This window comes from Ochotona princeps, chromosome 10 (genome assembly GCF_030435755.1).
Source record: "Ochotona princeps isolate mOchPri1 chromosome 10, mOchPri1.hap1, whole genome shotgun sequence".
Classification (NCBI taxonomy): Eukaryota; Metazoa; Chordata; class Mammalia; order Lagomorpha; family Ochotonidae; genus Ochotona; species Ochotona princeps.
Window position 1 is genome coordinate 66,702,001 of NC_080841.1, and position 12,648 is coordinate 66,714,648.

At 41.4% G+C, this 12,648-nt stretch overlaps 1 protein-coding gene across 2 annotated transcripts in view; it reads left to right on the forward strand.

The window, feature by feature from the left end:
* DIP2C (disco interacting protein 2 homolog C) overlaps window positions 1–12,648 on the forward strand; it is a 408,787-nt gene that overhangs the window by 367,388 nt on the left and 28,751 nt on the right. For both annotated transcript variants that reach the window (XM_058669544.1, XM_058669545.1), the window contains 2 exons: window positions 5,551–5,719; window positions 8,630–8,800. In XM_058669544.1, the coding sequence (XP_058525527.1) occupies window positions 5,551–5,719; window positions 8,630–8,800 (340 nt within the window). The remainder of the gene's footprint in view (window positions 1–5,550; window positions 5,720–8,629; window positions 8,801–12,648) is intronic.

Genomic DNA, 12,648 nt, shown 5'->3' on the forward strand with positions numbered 1-12,648 from the left:
CTTCCTCAAAAGGAAACAATCCAAATGTCCACCAATGGATATATGGATAAATACTTTTTGTCATATCTATATAGCTAAATACTGCTAAAATTCAAAAGCATTACCCTAAATGAAAGAAACCAGATTAAAAGATCATGCCTTGTGTGATTAGACTACAGGAAATAGCAAAAGGCACATGTAAAGAGACAGAAAGTAGAATAGTGATTGACCAGGGTTAGGGTTGGAAATGAAATGGACAAAGTGGACACAGAAAATACTCTAGGGTGATGGAGATATTCTAGAACAGCACTTTGATGCTATCTATACAACTCTTTAGGTTTACTACAAATCCTCTAAACAGATTTTAAATGAATGAATGTTACAGTATGCAAAGTATACCTACACAGAAATGGTGCTTCCTAAAAGAGAAGTATATGAAAAAAGAGAGAGAAGTGTATGAAATATATAGTGAGTCTGCTGATGAGGGCATTTCAGCTGTGGAGCCCTGAGGGTGATGTGTGGTCGTGTTGCACTCCTTGTTATCTGTAATATTTTTCAACTCTGCATTTTATTGAGTTAGTAGTCTAAAGCCTCTGAATTAGTAATATCCAATGTCCTTTTCATTTATTTATTTATTTTTCATTGAGTTAAGATCTGAACTACAGATCAAGTTCTAGAAATTCCTAGAAAATAATTTCCTTCGAGTTAGCAATATGCTGCAAAGTAGCTTTATTTTGCTCATGAGTGTGTTGATCACCAGAGCCAAAAAATCATGATCGGCTTCAACAAAGAAGGGGCAAGTTGAACCCTTCAGGAGGTTTTGGCTTGTCTTCTATTGCCAGAATTTATAATTTTTCTTTATAGTGTTACCTCCTGATTTATGGCAGTGAAGAAGAAAGTCAAGCACTCTTTGTCACAGCTGTGCCTGAAAATCTATAACCTTGAGTTCACATGGTGAATCTAACTCTTTTCTGGTGCTAACATTTCTGACTGAACAGCTTGTTAATCTTGTTGTATAAGCTTGAGAATGCTAGAGTAGGGTATTTGTATTTCGTTTTCTTCATGTTGGATCTCTTTATGGTAGCATCTGGGAAGTAAAGTCATGAGAATAGTATGGATAGAATAGTCGTGAGAATAGAATGGAAATGATTGCCGTAGTCATGTTTGGTACCTGACACTGGAAATATATAGTGTTTAGCATGAAATAACTGAATTTGAGCTGTAAAAAGAGGCACTATAGAAACTCTGATTAAGGCCATATTGTTAACTGTGATTCATGATTGGGCTAAATAGCTTTGGTGTTAACAGAAGCACTATGTTCTGTTACATCTCAGAGTGGTAGGGCATCATATTTCCTAGTGGGTAATTATGATTTATAAGAGGTATAATGTGTAGGCTCATTATGTCTCAGGCTTTTACCTAGTGTGTGACCCCATTTAGCAGAGGTCAGTGTTCATGATTTTTCATTTCTTCTTGCAAAGTACTGCCTAGAGGTTTCTACCCGAAGTCGGCACAGTAGCTAATAAGAAAGAATCTAAGTCGAAGTGACTTAGTGTGTAGGCTGATCCTAGAGTAAGTGCAATGAGTGGCATTGAGACTGAAAATAATGGCATCAACTGCCAACATAGTTGGTCCTAATGCCTGTTGGCATTAGAAGAGCGGTCGCCCATCACCGTGAAAAGGCTAAGATGAGAGCCTTTATTCACGGATCCTGGTGGAGCTTGGAAAGTGGAGTTATGTTTGTTTCAGCTATAATGGACCATGAAATAAGACTGGTCTCTAAAACCTGACTGCAGGATCTGTGTGAGCGGGGAAGAGGGATGGCAGAGAGAGGAGGAAGTGAGAGAGGCAGAAGGTGACGCCTAAAATGTGTTGCTAAGGATATGGGGCTTTTCTTGGAGCTCCCTCCATATGTATAATTCTTAGGAAATTTTTAAAAGGTTTATTTCACAGAAAGAATTGACAGAAGGGGAAAGAGAGATCTTCCTGCCAACAGTTCACTCCCCACATGGCTTTGACAACCAAGGCTGATCCAGACCAGTACCAGAAGCCAAGGGACTCCATTGGCTTTGCCATACTGTCAGGGAGGGACCCAAATACTTGAGACATCCTCCACTGCTCCCTCAGGCACATTAGCAGGAAGCTGGATTGCAGGTAGAGTAGCCAGGACTTGAACTGGTGCCCTGATAGATGCCAGTGCTGCAGGGAATGCTTAACCTCTGTGTGCCACAAAGGCAGTGTCTTGGAAGCTTATTTTAAGATTCGTCTGAATGGTAAATCTCGAATGTAAGAAAACAAATAAGACATGTTGGAAAACTCCTTTTTGGGTTGATTTTCTAAACCAGAGAGAGAAGCATTGATTTTTAAAGGACCTCAGTTCTGGATAAAAGAACATCTGAATGCAATTTCTTTTGCTTGGAGTTTTCACAAACTCCAAGAACTACACTAAACTGTACCTAAATTTTGTTTGATGGGATGTTACTTGTACTAAATTACTTCAAAGTGTTTGTGTGCAGGTGCATTGCAATGCCATTGAATCTACAGAAGAACCTTATAAATTGTGTTTTGGAATTTTCATTTACATATAATATTTGTACATATTTGTGTAGTGCAGTAGACATATACAACACATGTAATGATCAAATTAGGGTAATCAGCAGTTCAAACCATTCAAATGTGAAATATTTCTTCATATTAGGAGCTTTCAGACTATTTCATTATGTTTGAAATATATCACAGATCACTGTAGACTGCAGTCACACTGTGGGGCTGTGGAATGCCACGTTACCTCCTTCTCCAAACCTCTTTCCAACCTTCGTTTTCCCTACCCTTCCCAGTTCCTAGTGACTGCAATTCCACTCTCTTCTACAAGATCAATTCTTTTCATTTTCACACATGACTTTTAGCTTTCTGTGCCTGGCTTATTACACTTAACATCCTGCAGTTCCAACCACTGGGGTAGCAACGTAGTTTCATATCCTCTACAATGGCTATAGTCAAAAACCTAGAAAAGAGCAAGTGTTAGTGGAAAATGTGGGAATTTGGAATTCTTATATATGCCATGCCAGTGGTTAAATGGTGAAGCTGCTATAGAAAGCAGCCTGATATGTCCCAGCTTTCAATGAGTCCCAGAACAGCTAAGCACAAAGTTGCCACGTGATACTGCAGTGATTATACTCCTAGGAGTATATCTAAAAGAATCAAGAAAAAAGGCTCAAGTAATGATACAACATTTGTTGAGCCTTATTAACAGTTGGGCAAAATAGAAATAAACTATCTTATCAGTGGGTGAAAAAGTTTGTCATACATATACTGTTAGGGATTTTCCAGTTCTGACACATGCTGTACTGCAGATGAGCCTCAAAAACACAATGCTAGCTGAAATATATCAGACAGAACAGGACAGATATTGTGTAGTTCCACTGATATGAGAGGCATCTAGAATAAGCAAGTTCATGGAGATGAAAAATAGATTAGAGGACTCCAGGAATTAGATGAGGAAAGAATGGGCAATTATTACTTAATGGCTACAGAGTTTTTCAGTTTAGAGTGAAAAGTTTGGGAGGTAGATCAGGATGATGGTGGCAAATCATTGTGAGGGAAGTTAATACCACAACAGTTCACCTATAAAAATGTTTAAAATGGTAAAAAAAAAAATTGTGTGTGATTTTTGTTTCACTACAACAAAATTTAAATATTAGGACAGATTACCCAATTTACAACAGAGTATTCATTTGAGAGCTGGTATTTCCCCTCACACACACACACACACATACACACACCCCTATATATATATATATATATTCTAACAAATCTCCTAGTTCAAAACTGTTAAACCTATTGGAAAGGCCACAAAAAGGCCCAGTGTTTATGAAATTACCACTTACAGAAAAAATAATAAAGGATGCTTTGGTAGAGAAGAGACTAGAGGTGAGGACTTGCCCCCGAATGTTATCTCTCACATTCCCTCAATAAATTTGCATACTCAAGGTCCTATTTGAAGTAGATACTGTGAGTGATGCCACCTTCTCTACCTGATGGAACTCTCCAGCAGACCGTTTTGAAATGTTCTTAAATGAGGGCAGCCATTTGACGTAATGACTAACCGCTGCTTTGGATGTTTGTGTGTACCACCTCAGCTTCCAAACCAGCTTCCTGCTAACACACACTTTTGGAGGGCATCGCAAAGGCTGTGTTCCTGTCATCCATACGGAAAACCCAGATTGAGTTTCTGGCCCTGGCATAGGCCCAGCTCAGCCCTGGTTGCTGTGGGCCTGTGGGAAGTGAAGCAGCAGAGGGTGTGTGTGTGTGTGTGTGTGTGTGTGTGTGTGTGTTCCTTCTCTGCTCTCTCTTCTAATTCCCCTTCTCTTTCTGCCTTTCTGCCTCTTCTTTTGAATAAAAATTAAAATAAATGCTTTTTGTAAAATTTCTAAATGAGACCAGGCACTTTAAAAAAGAATTGGCTTTAGTATTGTAACACATCAGTTGTTGAGGTCCAAATTTATATTCATCCATGAATTTTTGTGTGGCTGAGAAATTCCTTTTATTTAAATCTCAAGTGACTTGTCTGAATTATTGTGTTATAATAGATAGTCTCTGTTAGAATTGACGTGGTGGTAAGCCCAAAAACAAAACCTTAAGGCCTTCGCTTAAAATGCAGTCTGGGAAAAGATTTCATTGCTTTGATTCTATGTTCATTCCATGGGTTGGAAAGTCATTGTAATACTCTAGAGCACCTCAGAAAGCTCATGGAAAAATGGAAAAATTATTTTGGGTACAAAAACATTGATATCCATAGATATTTACTCATGACATGCTTCTTTGGTGAACTTTTTGAGGTTTCTTTGTGTGGCTTATCTCTTTTTCTTTCTCTCCATGTATGTTCATATGAAGATGAAGGATGTTTATACTTCCCCTAGTTCTTCCAGTTGCTGATTTGTTAGGATCATATTAAACTAAAAAATCCAAACTTTAAAAGGCGGCAAAGCTAAACTACCTGTAGTGGTTAGAATTTTCTTTCACTTAGTCTGGATACCAGTTTTCCATAAGTTTTTGTTAAATGGACATTTCATTAAATCTTAGGGCTTGTACACCCTGTCCCAACTACTCAGCTGGGGATGGTATTTGAAGTAAACAATTGATGGCCATGTTGCCAATAGCAGGTAGCATCTGTGGTTTGCTGTTTCCTGTTCCGAGTGCGTGCGCACGCGCCCACGAATACACACACAGTCACCTACCTTGCCGCGCTGGCATCCAGTACAGCAGTGCTGGTTCAGTCTAGATATGTTCATCCAGATGCAGCACCTGTGTTCTCTGCTGTCAAAGAGCGGCCAACCTGGCAGTGCCACTGCTGCGAGAGGTCGCTCACGGTACTGTGCGTAAGTGACCCTGCAGCGACTCCCCGCGGTGCTTGTTCCTTTCAGATTGTATTTACCATAGACTGGGTCTGGTCCCCGCCTCTCCGAGGACGTACAGGCCTCATTCAAGGTCTCCCCGCCCCTCGGGGGTGAACGCGGCCCTTGTTCCCTGTGCTTGCTGAGCGCCTGCTGACTGCCACCTCTGTCTCCGCAGCGTATACTCCGGGCACCAGTCCATTCTCATCCCTCCCTCGGAGCTGGAAACCAACCCTGCCTTGTGGCTGCTTGCTGTGAGTCAGTACAAAGTCCGGGATACGTTCTGCTCCTACTCGGTGATGGAGCTGTGTACCAAGGGGCTGGGCTCACAGACGGAATCCCTCAAGGTAAGCAACTGGGCTCCCAGCGGGGCCTCAGGCTCACGCTCTGAGCAGGAACATTGTTGGGGTTGATCATGGTGCAAAGGCTGAGGGACAGCCTGTACCCTGACACTAACACGTGGTTTTCATGTGAAAACATTCTTTCTCATTGCCACAGATGGTAGTAAGCTATGCATAAGTTACCTTATTGATATCTCTTATTCTGCTTGGTCTGTGTGAAAGATCCTAAATTTGCTTTCTCTGATGAATGAAGTTCTTGGTTGAAGTTAACTTTGATACTAGCATTAGAATAGCTGGTTTTGAATTCAGGTGCTCATTTTCTTTTTCTCTATGAAGTCCTTGATTTATAGATCTAGAGCCAGAGGTGGGGACATCCAGCCGACAGGCCAAGTAACACCCATTGGACCATTTGGTCTGGCCCTGCCACAACATCCACAGTCAGGACTTGAAATTCAGGACACCTGTAGTGCACTCATTTTTAGGTTGATAATTTCGTGTGGCCCTTGAATGATGTTATTAACATCCAATGGACCCCTCACTGGCAAAGATCCCCACCTCAGATTCTGGACCCTACCAAAAATGGATTTTGTAATCAAGTAAACAGTGAACAGTTTGTATAGTTTAAGTAATTGTCATTGTGTAAGAATATTACGATTTCTGTCCATTTAAGCACAGGATATTTCAATTGGTATTTTCACAGTAAGTTACCTTGTCCTTAATTCCAAGTCACTGGGAGGGAATAACCCTGTGAGCTATTCACTGTGCTTGTCGTTTTATATATGTAGAAATTATAAGGCAATGCATTTGTCTCTCCTGCACTTTTCTATCCAAACATGATAATTAAGCTTGACCCAGAAAACAAAGTAAAAGGTAATTTTGATGTTAGCCATCATAAATAAATGTGTAATTATTTGATGTTACATGTCAGTATCTGTATGGGAAAAATATAAAATATGATACTACTCGTGGCTAGCTGTATAATAGTATAAGTGATGGAGCACGTTTTCATGAAATGTCGCTGTTGCTGTATACACATGCACAAGTCACCGAAATGAAATACTAACACAGTCGAATGACTATTAGACATTTTAGTTGTTCATTTATTGTCCCCATTTTAAAGTTGGAAAAACTTGTATTACAGAGAAATTGCATATATAGTTTTCCCAAGTTGTTGGGTTTAGTAAACTGGGAGCTGCATTTTTTACTCTAAAACCCACAGTGCATAGCTTCTCAGATATACACGTGTGCCAATTATAATTGGTGCTACCTAGATGCTGATCTGTCCTGTAACTCTGCGCATATACAATCACATTTACATATGAAATGTTAACACCAAAGTTGTTTGGTCCTCATTCAGGATCCCTGGTAGTTTAACTGTGCTGAAACCACCCTGAGGAATGCATGAGGGACTGAATGGTTTGGGTTTTGTTGGTTCTTTTTTTTTTTTTTTTTTTTAAGATTTGTTTATTTTATTGGAAAGGCAGATGTACAGAGAGGAGGAGAGACAGAAAGGAAGCTCTTCCGTCCGATGATTCACTCCCCAACTGGCCGCAGTGGCTGGTGCTGCACCGATCCAAAGCCAGGAGCCAGAAACCTCTTCTGGGTCTCCCATGCAAGTGCAGGGTTCCAAGACTTTGGGCCGTCCTCGACTGCTTTCCCAGGCCACAAGCAGGGAGCTGGATGGGAAATGGAGCTGCCGGGATTAGAACCGGCGCCCATATGGGATCCTGGGGCATTCAAGGCGAGGACCTTAACCATTACACTATCGCGCCGGGCCCTTGTCGGTTCTTTTAAAACACTTCTGATTGTGCTCCAGCATTCGGTGCTCCCTGTCATGTCCAAGTGCAGTTCCTGTTCCTCCCTTTACCTTCCCTCCTCTCAGCTCGGGAGGTGCCAACTCTGATCCCCAACATTGTTGTGTTTTAAACTCTGAGTTGCTGCTGCGATTTTTGCTGTTTTGCTCAGCTGACCAAATTTAGTGCGGAAACGGAGACGTGATTTAATCTCTTGTCGTTAGAAGCTGAGATACATTTGATGATGAGAATTTATCTGTGGTATTTTAAGTCACATGGAATGTCAGTGAAGAAATGTCTTTCACAGAGTTGTCCAGACAATATGGGTTTTGCCCCTCCTTCATTTAAAAATACCACTTTGCTGATTTCCCGCTGATGTGTGTCCTTGTGTATCCATGCTTGTAAGACTGTGTTCAAATGCTTCTCCTGCCCCAAGCCTTGTCCTTCCGCTGTTTTTATCTAGCAAGTTCTTTTTGCTTTGCATGGTAGTTGGCATTTGTTTCTTGCTGTTGCTTAAAATATGTTGGTAATCACAGCCTTAGTAAGTGTTCATTTTCCCCCCAGCATCCTGGAATGATGTAATTAGTGGCACAGATAGACAGACTTGAAAATGAAAAGCCTGTTTGCTCTTGTGGTGTGTAGATGGGATTTCAAGGGAAACAGTCTGTGTGACTCCAAGCTGAAGCCTGAACAAAGGCCGTTGCAGTCAGGCAGACGCAGGGTCAGGACTGCGCGTAGGTGTAGTCAGGTCTGTGTGTATCAGGGCTGCTCAGAGGGGATAAAGATTACAACACTAACCAAAAAGGAAGGCAATACGGCGATCTGAAATAACCCCAAATGTGTTAACAACCAGATAACTAATTCTAACAAGTCAGAGCTACCTGGCCCCTAACATTGGATTGCATATTTGTTTCTATATTTCCTGCTTGCTTGCTCCCGTGGGTCTTTACCCTGTAAAAGCTTAAGATAAAAAATGATCAAGGCTCAGTCATTGTGGAGTGATCCAGGCTGATGCCCTCTGGAGAAATAAAGGTTTGTTTTCCTTTCCCCGTGGTGGCTGTGGGCTCCCTGGTAGTCTTTTGCGTGACAAAGGCTGACGCAGTGGCACTGTCCTTGTTTGTAGGCACGAGGACTGGACTTGTCCAGAGTAAGGACCTGCGTTGTTGTGGCAGAGGAGCGGCCGCGGATAGCACTCACACAGTCCTTCTCCAAGTTGTTCAAAGACCTGGGCCTCCATCCACGGGCTGTAAGCACCTCATTTGGCTGTAGAGTGAACCTGGCAATTTGCTTGCAGGTGAGTGTCACTGGTATCAATAAATACTCTGTGTCAAAAGAATGAACAGCAGGCACACAGCACACACTTGTTAAGCATCGTCGCCCTGGGTGACAGTTAGCTACACTTACCAGAAAAGCCTCAAATCAAATGCATGTGGTTGGTGCACACTTGTTTAAATTAAGGTATGTGCTGCTATTCATTATCTGTAATTACCATTCAAAGCACTGACTCTGTCCTGCACATTTTAACTCTTGTCATTGCAGTAGCAGTTTGCCAGACCAGTTTGCCCTTTAATGCCAACATTAAAAACAAATAAAGTAGATACTAGGAAATGTCTCCTCATGGGCAGAAACCCTATCTCTTGGAGCGCCTCATCTCAGTAGTTTCCACTGGAGGCGTTGTAGTGTGAAGCAGGTTAGGGCATCGGCTGCTGTCAGGAGAATACAGGTCCAGCAGAGCTGCGTTTCTCTGGGATTGACTGCTGGACGTGAGGGAGCTCTCCCAAGATAGATGTGCCATGTTTTTTTCTTCATGATTTCCCATCTGAGCATTTTCACTGTTGTTTTTTCTTTCTGATTTCCTAAAATGCAGCACTGTCCACAGAATAAACCTTGTGTTGGAAAGAAGGGAAAGCGAGTAGGCGTGCCGTGGACGAGAGCTCTGGCTCTGACTTCAGCCAGAGCTAGTTTGAGCCTGGTGGAACCACAGGGCTGATGCCCGAGTGCACTGCACGACTTGACCTCTGGTCTGACTTCATCTTGCCTGTGCTGCAAGATCGGAGCCAGCCACTGTGTTGTCTCAGAAAGCAGCCTCCTCTCTTCCCCACAGCCAGTCCCTCCCTAAAGAAAAGACAGCTACTTAAAAGCTTCTGATAAGTTTGTTATGTGATTATCCCTTCTGCTTTTTTTTCCTTCTTCTAATCTAATCCTTTTTTAAAAAGTTACAAACTACCACATGCCTGTCAAGAGTCCATTAAATCTTGTGCCATGGTTGCAATTAATTCCTTTTCCTAAGAATTGATCTGAAGAGTTGGATTTATATTATCAAACTGGTTCTTTAAGTATTGAAGTCTTGTTTTCCCTGTTCACCTTTATCTGTTCCTTATAAATGTAGCCATTCTTCTATTAGGAGAAATAGGAGATACAGAAATCCCTTTCATAAATAAATTCAGCAGTAGCAGGATGGGACCCTTCCTTTCTGCAAATGAGAGAAGATCAAGAACAGATCAGAAATTTGTGAGACAGACAGACACTGGCACACAGCCACCAGGATATTTGTTCATCTGGGCTTTTTTCCTGAAACATTGAAGGGAATGAAGTAAGAGGAGCAGGGATTTAATTCCAAATAAACTCTTACCTCTCATCCATGACAGCAGGTGACAAAGTTCTGTAACACTTTGTTTGACAAACGTAAAATTTTATAGCTACCCAGGCAAAGAGTACCTGTAATGTTTTAATCTTTCATCACTTAATAATTCAGTTATTTCCACTCCCATAGGTCCAAAATGTTTGGAGATACTTTGTAAACTAAACAGGAGCTGATAAAGTACAAAGGAAAGGAGTCCGTTGAGTGGAAAAAAATAAACATTATAATTTAGAAAAAGAGACCAAAAATGGTAATAAAGTGACATAGGATCAGGAATAGAACTATCCAGGAGCTAAATAAGAGGCTGATGCAGTAAGTTGGGGCATCCCTGTAGCCTGAGTACCTTCGATCTGTACCTGCACACGATGTCTGCTTAGCAAACATGTATTGTAAGAATGTTGAGTAAATGTGATTTGATATTCTTAATAGGAAGTAGCAATATATTTTGATGGAGAACAGTGCCATCTGTGCAACTACTCAATCAAAAGTCAGTACTGCTGGTCAGAGGTCACAGTGCTAACTTGCAATGTTTGCAACATTTCAGTGATGTTTATACATTTTCCATTTCTGTCTGCTTGGGTGTTTTATTCCTAACTCATTTTCAGCTAGAATTTCTTTCTATTAATGGTGCTATTTAAGTATCTGATAGGGATAAATTAACTAACATACTTCTACAAAAGAATTCAGACTCTCAGCCCATGGCCAGGACCCCTGGTACACCTCAGAAATAGGTAAGTGGTGTCACATCCAAGCATGCTGTGGGGAAGAAATTTCTAATAACAGTCACCTATTTTTTCCACCTGCTGATGTGGCAGATCCATGGCATGAAGTGGCCTTATTTGAGCTGGGGTCAACTGTATGACAAGTAAATTCAAAATAATTGAGCATTTCTTAGAGCTCATGAGATTGGCAGTGAACATCAATACTTTTTTTTTAAGAAATGAAGAAAACGTTCTTAGTAAACATAAATAGGATAAAAAGAGCGTGAATAACATGGGCATGGGAAGGCAATGGTGGGTGAGTTAGGAAAACCTCAGTAGCAGGTGAGCTATAGGGAGGCAACAGACACAGAAATGTGGGACTGATACTGGAATCCAGGCAAAAGTGGCAGGAAGTTTAAAAGCCTCAACACAGAGCTGGTCAGGGAAAACACTCATTTTGTATGAAGTTTTTCAAAATTAAGAAATCTGATACTACCAAAACAAAAGTAAAGCCAATATAGTTCAAAGCCGGGACACAAAGTCCGTCTCTTGACACATAATAAATGTGAAACAGGAGTAAGTAAAACAAAATGTTTCTGCATTTTGTGTGGGTTGGATTTCTTTTTAAACAAAAAAATACTTTAAGGATAAAGCCATAAAAATCAGATTAAGAAGTAAGTAAATTATAACACTATAATTCCATCTATCTGGAAATAATCATAAAATTTCAAGTTCCAAACCTTGCACTTAAATGTTTAAGGACATCAAAGCAGTTAACAGTTTTTGCATGGGAGCACCAGAACTTACCAACACTTGTAACATTAATCAGTGGGAGTGTTTGTTTTCAGTCGATTCATTGTGTTTTGCCACCCATCTCCCTGCCAATGCACCTGGGAAAGCATTTGGTGATGGTTCAGGTCATTGGGCCTGCACCCACATGGGAGACCTAGAGGAAACTCCTGGCTTCAGCCTGGCCCAGCCCCAGCCATTGAAGCCATTGAAGCCACTGGGGAGTGAACCAGCACATAGAAGATCTCATTGCCTCTCCTCTGTCTATAGATATAACTCAAGTAAAAAAAAAATCTGTCTAAAAAACAGACATCTTTATTTAAAGGGCAGAATGATGGTAACAGAGAGAGAGAGATCTCCCATACCCTGAGTTACTCCCCAGATGGTCACCGTGATTGGTTCTAGGCCAGGACAAAGCCAAGGGCCAGGAACTCTGTCCAGTTCTCCCATCTGGGTGGCAGGACTTTAAGGACTTAGGCCATTATCTGCCACCTCCCTAGGTCTATTAGCAGGGAACTGGAGGGGAAGCAGAGTGGCTGGGACCCAAATCCAGTCTCTCATATGAGATACGAGCATTACAAGTTGCAACTCAACTCCACCAACCCCGATGACGAACACTGTTAAGAACATATCTGATGTGTGAAATTATAACACTATACTGCAGTAAATTAGGGTTGTTGTTATTTTTTTAATTTACCTTAGTAGTCTTCATCTATAGCACCCTGATCATTTCACCATTACAGCATAAACTGTTTCCCTTGCCCGTTTGGTCAGTGTTGTACTAAATTACTTTCCTGACTGTAAGATCGCCAATGCTTTAACTTTCTGCCACCTGGGCTGTCACTGTCTTTGCCTGACGTGGCCTCTTCACCTGGCACAAGCTGGCTCCTCCTCCAGATCTGCCCAGAGGTCTTTTCTGTTGCCTTCCTCTGTATTCCCCTGACATGGAGTATAGGTTCTTCCGAGCACTACATGCTTCCTAGTATGTGTTACAACTGTGCCAGTGTCTTC